At 43.9% G+C, this 12,500-nt stretch overlaps 1 protein-coding gene across 9 annotated transcripts in view; it reads right to left on the bottom strand.

The window, feature by feature from the left end:
- The window catches only part of epb41a (erythrocyte membrane protein band 4.1a), a 56,670-nt gene that overhangs the window by 17,920 nt on the left and 26,250 nt on the right, over nt 1–12,500 (bottom strand). For 7 of the 9 annotated variants that reach the window (XM_085397059.1, XM_085397062.1, XM_085397065.1 and 4 more), the window contains 2 exons: nt 11,038–11,100; nt 6,377–6,547 (listed from right to left, as the gene is read on the bottom strand). The exons of 1 other annotated variant lie outside the window; for it this stretch is intronic. In XM_085397059.1, the coding sequence (XP_085253185.1) occupies nt 6,377–6,547; nt 11,038–11,100 (234 nt within the window). The remainder of the gene's footprint in view (nt 1–6,376; nt 6,548–11,037; nt 11,101–12,500) is intronic. One more of the 9 variants, XM_085397066.1, reaches the window with a different exon arrangement.

The raw sequence follows: 12,500 nt of genomic DNA, 5'->3' as shown, positions 1-12,500 counted from the left end.
CTCGAATCAAGCAGTCTTTAGATAATCGAGGGACTGTGCAGGATGAATGCTGAGGAGCTTTTAAATAAAGGCTAACCACAGCATAGTCAGGGCCATCACCAGCAGGCCAGAGAGAAAGAAGGACATCCTGGAGTGCTTAAGCCTGGTTGGGTTTGTTACCAAACTTCCCCTCTCGTGTGGCTCATTAACAACCACCTTTAGAGTGTGACTGTGAGCTTGTTCCTCCTCTTGTTCCTCCTCTTCTTCACCATCATCAACCCACTCCACTTCACTGTTCTCCTCATCTTCTTCCAGCAGCCAGTCACGTCTGTACCCCCCTGGCTCTGGGGACAGACTACATGCTCTTACCTTTTGTCCAAACAGAGTGTGCCTCCCTCGCTGTGCTCAGCAGCAGGCCAAGAGAGACAGATAACAATGAACAGACATGTGAAATACAGTCGACTGACAGAGGGAAGGATCATAGAGGAAGAGGAAATGGATGAAGGTACACAGATTCATGTCTGAAAACACTAAGCTTTCAGGGTGTCTTTATTATTGAGTATGTGAAGGGCACTCATGTGTTAATCTGCTCTCAGGAAACCCAATCAAGTGCTTGGATTTAAAAACATTAAAAACATCAGCACGAGAGCCTCTGAGTCCTGCTTTTTCAGAGGGATCTGCCTTCTGATTATTGTGGATTTGAAGTACAGTATAACCTGCATTGCCAAAAGTATTCACTCACCCCAATCACTGAATTCAGGCGTTCAAGTCGATGCTGTGGCCATAGGTGTATAACATCGAGCACCTAGGCATGTGTAAATGAACTGATTCTTATATAGCGCTTTTCTCCTGGAGTGCTCAAAGCGCTCTGTACAACATGTCACATTCACCCAAACACACTCTGTACTCACTGCTTTCTAACTACACTCACACACATTCAGCAACTTGGGGTTAGTATCTTGCCCAAGGACACTCGACACGCAGACTGGAGGAGCCAGGGCTCGAACCACCAACCTTCCGATCAGTAGGTGACCTGCTCTACCTCCTGAGCTACAGCCACCCCTGTGTACTGCTTCTACACAACTGTGCGCAACAATGGGTCTTGCTCGGGAGCTTAGTGAATCCCAGCGTGGGCCCTGATAGGATCCCACCTCAGTAAGAAGTCCAGTCGTGAAATCCAGAGTCTCCTTTACTGGTATTATAACAAAGTGGGAAGGACAGCAATTCAGCCACAAAGTGGTAGGTCACATGGTGGCAACATGACTACACACCAGTGCACAAAGCAAGGTCCATAAAAACACGGACGAGCGAGTTTGGTGTGGAAGAGCTTGACACATAGAACACCTTTGGGATAAATGACCTTCTCATCCAACCTCACAAAGGTGCTTCTGGAAGAACGAGAATTCCCACAAACACAATAAGAACAGCCCTTTATACTCACTGTACATGGACACCGGAATTATGGGTAATTATAACAGTAAAGGCTGAACTAACATCATCATAAACCCTATGGATGAATAATTGAATAATTTGTGTGTGAAGGCAGATGAATGAACGCTTTTGGCAATACGGTGGATTTCATGGATTCACACTCATGAAACTGCAACTTTCCGGTAATTAAATGGGATTTTTAACAAGTTCAGTTAAACGAGTAACTTAACATCAGGCAGCTACATGTTATATAATCCAAATCTATGAGTAATTATAGATTTGTCCATCCCTGTGAATGTGTACACGCAGCACTGGAGTGGAAGAGCTGACCGCTGCAGTGCCTTTAGTGAAGGCGAGTGTCTGTGTCACGAGTCTGAAGAGAACGTTAGAGAACTCATTCCAGGTGAAATACACCGAGTCAGTAAATTTAAAAAATCATCACAATCCTTCACTGGTGAGTAAGAGCCAGTCACCAAAAGATGAAACGGCGTAAAAAGATCACAGGCTGGGGAGTCTGCACGGGGACAGAGCGGGGTCCATCATCGTGGGCTTTAGAGATCTTTGAGATGATGAGAAGGCTATTTTTATTTTTTCATACACTACGTCATAACTCAGCAAAGCACTAATGTGAAATTTAACAGTTTAGCCTGAGGCTTTCAGCAAATATATATATATTTTAAAAATAAAATAAAAAGTGCTGCTATGGCTAGATTTTCAGTAAAATATAATTTCTGAGATAAAAACTGTATCTTCACATTGTGGGTAGAAGAGAAGCCAGAGGGGAATATCGTAACTTTGCTGGCCTCCTCTCTGACCTTCAGTTTATAAACTCACAGGGAAGGATGATGGAAGCTCTTGGGAAGAGGATGGCGTAGCTGGGATTAGCCCAGACGCTACAGAGGAAAGGGAGATGACAGAGATACAGGAAACAAAGAGTGAACAAGGGAACGATGCAGGGTGGAGGAATAAGGATGACGAGGGGTGGGGGAACAGTCCTCTTGGCACCGTTGGCCTTCAGCTTCTTTTCTTGGGTTTTGTAACTGTTGCAGTTTGTATGAGAGTCAGTGGACATGCGCAGATTAACTGAGCCATGCGGCTGGCAGGTCAAGCAAGGTCGCAAAGCTTGAAGCAGCTACACAAAGAGAGGACAAGACAAAGCGCCAAACTAAGTGCTGCTTATACTGATGAACAGAGCTGAACCAAAGATGTTGTTTCATTGAAACAGCACTGGTTCTAGTGGAGGCATGCACACCCATGCAACACCTCTTATTTGTTCATATCAGAGAACAAGCCTGGACGAGGTCTTGGATAGAGTTATCCATGCCATGTGGGCTAATTTACCAGAAGCACCAAACCCCTAAGAAGGCCCAGTAATAAAGGCACCGCGTACAGGACGGTGGTTCCCAGCTTCTGTCACACACTTCATTACATAGAACTGTCCAAAATACAGACGTCCTGCTATGATTCGTAAAACAGTGGATCAAGCAGAAACCTTCACATAACAGTCATGTAATTGTCTAATGTTACTGTGTAATTGTAACGAGCAAATTCTGCAGTGTGTGAAGAAAGCTGCATCAACTCTTTCTACACTACAGTCCCTGATTACAACAGCTACAAGCAGCCAAATGATCTGGCAGCTGTGCAAGCATGAACAATAAGATGACCACACACTGTTTGTGCTGCACGCACTGGCTGCTGGTCAACTCTGCTGCTCCACTCCACCTTTGTTGTCCCAGTTACACAGCTGCACAACCATTTATCATTTATTTATTTATCATGTGTGATTGATTTCTTCTGGAGTTTCCCTTCTCTGAGCTCACACAGATGCCTTTCCTTGCTGGTACCCATGCTGTGCATAAAGCTCTGTAGTACTGTGCAAAGGTCTTAGGGTTTGCTGGTTTGAAGCATAGTGAGTGTGCAGCTGAGCACAAGCCGGGGGAGCTGGCTGACCAATGCTCGTGATATTGTTTGCTCATAAACGCTGCACAGTGCTGGCCTGCTGCAGCGCGGCCACAAAGCACCAGACTACACACCGCCTGTCACTGGGTATGGAAGCGCAGCCGTGGAGATGCTCTCCTGCATAAGCATGCCATCGTCACAGGAAAGGAAGTGTCTGTGCCTGTGGTCACATCGGGCTGAAGCAGTGGAATAACATGGTGAAAGCCAACAGCGCCACCTAGTGGAGGATCAGTGCATGAATTTGGAATCTTTCGCATTCTGATTGGTTAAAAACATATTTTATATTTCTGATCAGAGGCGAGACGTAGCAGAGTACAAATACATACGTAGAGTTTTCAGCTATCTTTACTGGTTGTTTTTACTCCTTACAGCTGAACTGAAATATCTCTACTTTGTACTTCTGACAGTTTCAGATTTCAGACATTTCAACAGAGTTATTGTTTCCTGTCATTCCACCTTAAATCACTGTAAATAACTGATTGGAGTCTAAAAGGAAGAAATATTTAACTCTTCACAGACAATCCATTATTGTATCATCATCAGAGTGTGGGGATGAACAAAAGTATTTTACCAGCACAATATAATCTGCATCATTGCTTTAACAATGTAACAGATAGCTTTAAGATGGCCTTAAGATGTTTATGCATACTGTTATCATATTAACCTTGTATTCCAGATGCAGTTATAACTATTTTATACACATTGCATATCTGTGCTTATTTTGAGTTGATGTTCGGCTCATTAAGGGTCTTAAGCTTCACTGGCGTGACTGTCCAGGTGATACATGCTGAGGGAAACTAGAACATAGAAGGAATTGCAATACATGCTTACAAAACACTTATATCAGGTCATTTTTATTATCATTTATAAGTTCATATTCTTGTATTGAGTTTTAAGTAGTATCAGTTGGTTAAAACATTTATTCAATTTATATTACATCTATAGTTCTAGTAAAAGGTTGACAGTGGCCTCTGTTTGACTGTGAGCGTTAGTAGGGGAGAGGTGACACAGAGTGCCACGTCGTGACATAGCATGTTTGCTTGTAATTGTGGGCTTGCAGAAGTGCTCGCTCACTGCAAATCATTGTCTGCGGTTTTGAAGAAGCGCTAATCAGAAAGGTTGACAGGAAACATCTGCTATGAAGATGAAGACAATGTTCTTTTTAAACTGTGTTAAAAGTCATTGTGGTTTTGATCTGACCTATGTATGAAATGGATCTGACGTTGAGGGGGCGTCATTAAATTTAAGCCCTGATGGTATAAAATATCTGTTTATGCTTTGATTAAGTCGGAGATCAGTTGCGGTCTGCGTACGTAGTGATCTTCCCACGCGTGCATTAAAATCATCGTTTGACTTCACCCGGCCGGATCAGTGTGGTTATTCTTCGATCACCTCTTGTTCCCCTTCCTCAATATTGAACCCTTAACAAGAGGTTAAAGTGAAACTGTCCTGAGTCTGACGACTCAGTGTTTTGTTTTTCTTTCTATTATTCTATGTTCTTGTTTATTCTGTTATATCTTGGAGCAGACAGAGTGTCCGTGGTGTCACTCTGTCTGCTCGTGAATCTGTCTGTTAAGTTCAGTGTCTTGTCTGGTTCTCTGTGTCTGTGAGTTTCCTGTTTTATTCTGAAGGTCTCTGTCTCATGTGAGTGTGTTCACTTTTCATTTCCCCTGTCCCGTCAGCCCTGATTTCTCCCAGCTGTGTTGCCCTCCTGTCTCTCATCCCTTGATTACTGCTGTGTGTATTTAAGCCCTGTGTGCTCTGTGTTTTTCCCCTCCGTCATCCTGAGTGGTTTTCCCTGCAGCTCTGTTTGTGTCTTTAGGTTTCAGGTTTGTTTTCTATGCTTAGTCTTTCCAGTTTAGGTTTACTCAGTTCTGTTTTTCGCCACCCTCGCCTTGTGTATTTACCACCTCCATTAATAAAGCTTCCTCACATCAGAAGTGACCGCATCTTGGGTCCTTCAATAAATTCCACATGGCTCGCCTCGCTGACCGTGACAGAAACAGCATTTTGGTAAAGCCATGAACCCTGGTTGTGGTGTTTCAGCACCAAGCTAACATCACAGAAGAGGAGCGAGCAGCAAGGAGCGCAGCTCAGCTGATCACCTCTGCCTGCTCTTACAGAAGAAGCTGTGACGTGTTTCCAACTGATCTCAGGTTTGTTTTTCTCTTTAGGCGTGCACACTAAGGAAACTCGACCACGGTGGAGGCAACAAAGACTTTTCCCTTTTAATTCACTGTTGTTCTACATTAAAGATGTTCAGGACTCATTCATAGAATCAGTCTGAGCTGAAATAATGTTGCTGTGTTAAAACTGCTTCTTTTTCTTTTACACTTTGAGTCCATTTCACAGTCTCTACTTTGTCGTGTCTTTAAAAAGATGAATTAGTACTCTGTTTATTTTTTAACACAAGTATCTGTACTTCTACTCAAGCGACTGTGTCAGCTGTTTATGATGCACACTCAGGTGGCAAAAGCATATTGTACACATGTGCTTTGATCATTATCTGTCTCCTGACGCCTGTCATATTATTTTGAACATTTATAATCGTAGGAATACACAGTGTGAATTCTGGAGACTGATTAGTTTGTGTTCATTATTTTTAACATTTATATGGAAACGTAGAGAGAAAAAAGACCGGATTGATACATTTTTAGTCAATGTTGAAGCTTTTAAACACCGATTTTTGCCAGCGTTAGAATCAGAGCATCAGTATGTGCAGAGCGGCTGTTTCAAAGCAGACATTCTGACTTGTCATGGCAAGGAAAACCATCACCAGTCAACAAACACATTAGCAGTGTCTGTGTTATGTCCCTGCATCCCAGGAACACGAGAGTGTGTCAGTGAGCCAGCATGAGCGAGTCTATAGGTGTGAACTGATTTCACTGCTCGATTGCTCTCGACACGTCAGCATGCCTGTCTTGGAAAAGCTTTCACAGGTAACTTTGTGTAATTCACGTGAGTAAAACAAACATGAGCTGCACTGCACCGAGCTCATCGGACTTACTGCTGGTTGGAGCTGACCGTTGATGCTCGCTGTGCGGAAAGGAGAGTTGGTGGAAAGACGCTTATCCCACTCGCTGGGCCGAGACTCCGGTACAGACTCCATGAAACTCCTTTTTAGCTCGCTGATGCTGGTATGGTGCCGCATAATTTCAGTCTGGGTCTTATCCAGGTCCTTCAACAAGGAGGCAAAAGTGAGAGTAGGTTGATGGAAGGAAACAACTACGCTGAAAGGCAACGATTAAGGTTGAGAAGAAAGCAAATGAAAACACAGGGCTGCACTTTCTATAAGTATATATTAAATATTTCAACAGTGCTGGGTCTGCCATGTCCCACTGACCTTTAGAGGCTGTGGAAGAACAGATTTTCCAGACAAACCAAACTGCTTCATGTTAGCAGTAATAAAGGAAGCAGCAGAGCATTACTAATGATTAGTGCGTACTGTTCTGTGGCTCACAAATCATGGTTTGCATCAATGCCAGCAGAAGATGTTTAATGAGGACAAACACAACAATGTCATCTGACAGAAAAAATCCAGATGGCAGCGCTAACACAACCAAAGCAAGATCGGTGGCTGTGTGCACATCCACGCTGGGATGAACGAGCCAAAGCCGGCACACAAAGGAAAAACATGGCCACTGCAAAAAAGTGCAAAACTCATTCTGAGTCATGTCTGCCATTATTCTATACAGTAATGACCGTTGTTTATGTCGGATGTGGGCAGAGATGGAATCGTTCGGTCTTCAGTGGTTAAAGAGTCTCTCTGATGTTTCACTTTCATTCTGACTCCTTTCAGAAAGGAAGACACAGGTGGAGCGCTAATGGCTTTACATCAGCACAAACACACCTGCTTCACCTGCTGTAACTACTTAAGACCTCAGCTTTGAAGTTTTTCATGTGACAGAGCAGGATGAGAGTCTGTTGAATGTAGACACGTCCTGTCATGTGAACAAGTCAGTACGTTCCATGAAAACTGTTAGCTTTGACGTTTCCACGAACCTCCATTTCTTGTTTTTGAGCCACATCAAGAAGATGCCTCTTCTACTCAAACAGAGCTGATCCGAGCAGACTGAAACAGTGTTTCAGAGATCAAGCGGTTTTTTCTTTACATAAGGTTGAAAAAAGCCAACAATTTAAATGTCACGTACAGACTGTAGAGAGGGATGACACATTATAAAATCACCAGGCTTAGCCATGCACTGCTGTTAGACACATGACATCTCCTGAGTCCAGGCCAGGATGCTCAACTTCGGAGCCTAATTTTACATATGGATGTTTGATTTGTAGATTAACGAGTATCAGTGCTTCTTGTCATCCCTTTCTTCTGAAATGATGGTGGCAGAATATGATACAGCACAATAGATACAGCAAAGAGAACAACACAAGTCCATTATCACAGACACACAGTGTGTTCAGCATGAGCGCTGCATTAGGGCCATGAAGGACATTCATCATATTAAAAATGTCCTTAATGACCATGAGTAATGACGATGACAGCAAAGTCCAGAGTGTTAAACATCAGACTGTGAGCGTAAACGACTGGGAAACAAATATACTGACTGGAGCCTGTTTACCGCAAAGACTCTGCTTCCTGCTCACTGGGTTGTTGATCAGATACAGTGGATGCAAAAGTATTGGCCCCCTTGAACTTTCCCACATTTTGTCACATTACAGCCACAAACATGAATCAATGTTATTGGACTTCCAGGTGAAAGACCAACACAAAGTGGTGCACACGTGAGAAGTGGAACGAAAATCAGACATGATTCCAAACATTTGGTAAATGGTAAATGGCCTGCATTTGTATAGCGCTTTTCTAGTCCCTAAGGACCCCAAAGCGCTTCACACTACATTCAGTCATCCACCCATTCACACACACATTCACACACTGGCGATGGCAGCTACATTGTAGCCACAGCTGCCCTGGGGCGCACTGACAGAGGCGAGGCTGCCGGACACTGGCGCCACCGGGCCCTCTGACCACCACCAGTATTTGTTACAAATAAATAACTGCAAAGTGGGGTGTGCGTAATTATTCAGCCCCTTCGGTCTGAGTGCAGTCAGTTGCACATAGACGTTGCCTGATGAGTGCTAATGACTACATAGTGCACCTGTGTGTGATCTATGGGGCGATCGTGGCTCAAGAGTTGGGAGTTCGCCTTGTAATTGGAAGGTTGCCGGTTCGAGCCCCGGCTCCAACAGTCTCGGTCGTTGTGTCCTTGGGCAAGACACTTCACCCGTTACCTACTGGTGGTGGTCAGAGGGCCCGGTGGCGCCAGTGTCCGGCAGCCTCGCCTCTGTCAGTGCGCCCCAGGGCAGCTGTGGCTACAATGTAGCTGCCATCACCAGTGTGTGAATGTGTGGATAACTGAATGTGTAAGGCACTATACAAATACAGGCCACTTACCAGGCCATCTAATGTCAGTACAAATACAGCTGCTCTGTGACGGCCTCAGAGGTTGTCTAAGAGAACATTGGGAGCAACAACACCATGAAGTCCAAAGAACACAGCAGACAGGTCAGGGATAAAGTTATTGAGAAATTTAAAGCAGGCTTAGGCTACAAAAAGATTTCCCAAGCCTTGAACATCCCACGGAGCACTGTTCAAGCCATCATTCAGAAATGGAAGGAGTATGGCACAACTGTAAACCTACCAAGACAAGGCCGTCCACCTAAACTCACAGGCCGAACAAGGAGAGCGCTGATCAGAAATGCAGCCAAGAGGCCCATGGTGACTCTGGACGAGCTGCAGAGATCTACAGCTCAGGTGGGGGAATCTGTCTACAGGTCAACTATTAGTCGTGCACTGCACAAAGTTGGCCTTTATGGAAGAGTGGCAAGAAGAAAGCCATTGTTAACAGAAAACCATAAGAAGTCCCGTTTGCAGTTTGCCACAAGCCATGTGGGGACACAGCAAACATGTGGAAGAAGCTGCTCTGGTCAGATGAGACCAACATGGAACTTTTTGGCCAAAATGCAAAACTCTGTGTGTGGCGGAAACTAACACTGCACATGACTCTGAACCATCCCCACTGTCAGATATGGTGGTGGCAGCATCATGCTCTGGGGGGGGCTTCTCTTCAGCAGGGACAGGGAAGCTGGTCAGAGTTGATGGGAAGATGGATGGAACCAAATACAGTTCAATCTTGGAAGAAAACCTCTTGGAGTCTGCAAAAGACTTGAGACTGGGGCGGAGGTTCACCTTCCAGCAGGACAACGACCCTAAACATAAAGCCAGGGCACCAATGGGATGGTTTAAAACAGAACAGATCCATGTGTTAGAATGGCCCAGTCAAAGTCCAGATCTAAATCCAATCCAGAATCTGTGGCAAGATCTGAAAACTGCTGTTCACAAACGCTGTCCAGCTAATCTGGCTGAGCTGGAGCTGTTTCAAAGAAGAATGGGCAAAGATTTCAGTCTGTAGATGTGCAAAGCTGGTAGAGACAGACCCTAAAAGACTGGCAGCTGTAACTGCAGCAAAAGCTGGTTCTACAAAGTGTTGACTCAGGGGCTGAATAATTACGCACACCCCACTTTGCAGTTATTTATTTGTAAAACATGTTTGGAATCATGTCTGATTTTCGTTCCACTTCTCACGTGTGCACCACTTTGTGTTGGTCTTTCACCTGGAAGTCCAATAACATTGATTCATGTTTGTGGCTGTAATGTGACAAAATGTGGGAAAGTTCAAGGGGGCCCAATACTTTTGCAAGCCGCTGTACTTACACCCACTCTTTGGCTGGTGTGAAATGATGAGAGTTTATGGCTGTCAGAAAAGCTTGTTTTCTATCCTTCTTGAAACTGCTTGTTGCATGAAGTCAGTCGAGAACATGTTTTTCTCCTCGAACGTTTTGTGGTTTGCGATCAAATTATCAGTGAAGTTCACTCTTTTTGTCCAAATGAGAGCAGTGATGGTGTCACACATGGAGCTGATATTGGTTAAAAAGTAACATACACGTCTCTCCAGGACTCATATTCACAATCCCCTCGCTTAGCTCCGAATCAAACCTAAAGTGCATTAGCAGGGAGTCCCAGCCTAACACCGAGTGAGTTAAAACTTTACTGATGCTTCAACGTTTCTCTTGTTCCACACTTTTAAGCTCAGAGCTAAGACACTTTATGAATAACTTATAATTGTGACAGTTTTAGTCCCAACTTTAAGGGGAAATTCTTAAAAACAAATTCTAAGACTTTTCATAGGATGTTGTCACCAGGAAACAAACTCTTAGTACTTCTGAGTTTTGTGAATCCGGGCCCAGGAGATGATGTTATACTGGGTCCTCTGATAACCAATGAAAAAGGAATACAGCGCCTCGCTCCTCTCGACCAATCACAGTTTGAAGTGAGTGTTTATGTCGCACTAGAGCTCCAACATTTCATTCTAAGCAACATCACTGACGTAAACCACAGACGGAGGTTGGAAGGACGATGAATGCATACGTTAGTGAACTTTCCTGGAGATGTTTCCCAGTCATCTATCACACAGACAAACACAATGTGAAAGTAAAGTGAAGCTACTTGCATGAGAGTCAGACAGGAAAATGGTGCATGCCAACCCTTTAGGGTTAAACTAGGAAGAACAAAAGACAGAACAAAAGAATGAAAGAACTAAAGAACGGAGCTGTGATAGCAAACGACGCTTATTTAAGACTGAAGATACAAACCTCCAACATTAAATTGCTATGTCTGATATAAATTGTTTCACCCTCAAGTTTCTTTGATCTTTTCTGTGGAAATGAGGAAAAAGGAAAACACTGGTTTAACATAAGAACTGGTTCGAACATTTCACATGTGATTCTGAATAGTGTCCCATGAGCACGACTGACCAATGACATGAGCCGTATCAAAAACGAGCTGTGCAATCACAACAACAATGCAGGCTGCAGCCCGACTGCGTCCAGCTCAGTAACGTTAACAACAGTCATGTGTTTGACGCAGCAGGCTGGGACCCAGTTCCTCTCCATCCCCACACTCAGTGAGCTGGTGAAGGCTCTCTTAACTGCACTAAGGCAGAAACACTGGAGATTCTGAGGAACCTCGCTTTTTACAACTAAAACAGGAAGTTGGCTTGCTATCAGCCTCTGCAGTGATTTATACCGCTACCAGCTGAATGCACTGAGATCCATCACCTGTTATTAAATGCACCGATGGTTCAACACTGATCTTATTCTTCTTTCTTAATAGAACTAAATCAATATTTCATTTTGATCATTGCTGACACAGTCAGTGTGAAATATACTGGACACAAACATGGATGGCAGCCTCACAGCATCGTCGGTGCAGATTTAATGTTGGAAGGCTTTATAACCTGATGTGGCAGAGTGTCCACACAGAAATATGTAGGGATCCCAGGGGAACTAGGTCGCATATTTGCTGCACATCTATGGACGGCACATTCTGTGCATGCAAACTGCTGCAGTGGCAGTGCGGTGTGCAGGAAGTGCAGGAGGATGCGTGCCTGTCTCCTGAGTCAGATCTGGAACTAATGCTTTCAAAAAATCAAACACTATTCAGTGACTATTTCAGGTGTCTCGTAGATGGATGAAAATACCTGAATGCCTCTCCATGCCATGAGCCTAGCTCTTTTTAATTTAAATACATCTGCATTCAGTTTAAAACATGTGTGGACAGTCAGAATGGTGAGAAGGCAACATGAAAACATTTCAATCATATTTCAATTTAAAGCCCAAAGAACGTAAGGACATTATGTGAAATGTAAATAAATGTATAAGTAGGATTCAATGATTTTCAACTCTCACATATTTTACTCTCAGCTCAGAAAACAGTATGTTTAAACTGAGACATCTTAATATTTTATGAAAAATAAGCTCCTTTTGAATTTGATGGCAGAAAAACATCCAAAAACAAGTTGGCATGAGGGCAACACAAGGCTGGAAAAGTCAGTGGTACTAAGAGGAAACAGCTGGCTTGCTACGTCAAGCAACGAAGAAGCCGTGTGTGAATATGATGCAGAAAGGCTAAAGTCGTCTCTGTGCAAAGGTTAATTAAATGGACTAAGGAACCTAGTCCATAGAAACAAAGAGGAGAGGAACCAAAGCCTGCATCCCTGATGGTACGGGGGTTAGGGTACACACACGTTTCAGTGTAACATCTGCTCCTATCCAGA

Source organism: Rhamphochromis longiceps, linkage group LG22 (genome assembly GCF_057381845.1).
Source record: "Rhamphochromis longiceps isolate RC_006_pf linkage group LG22, R_longiceps_female_GT1.1, whole genome shotgun sequence".
Lineage (NCBI taxonomy): Eukaryota > Metazoa > Chordata > Actinopteri > Cichliformes > Cichlidae > Rhamphochromis > Rhamphochromis longiceps.
This window is presented reverse-complemented; position numbering and strand designations above follow the sequence as displayed.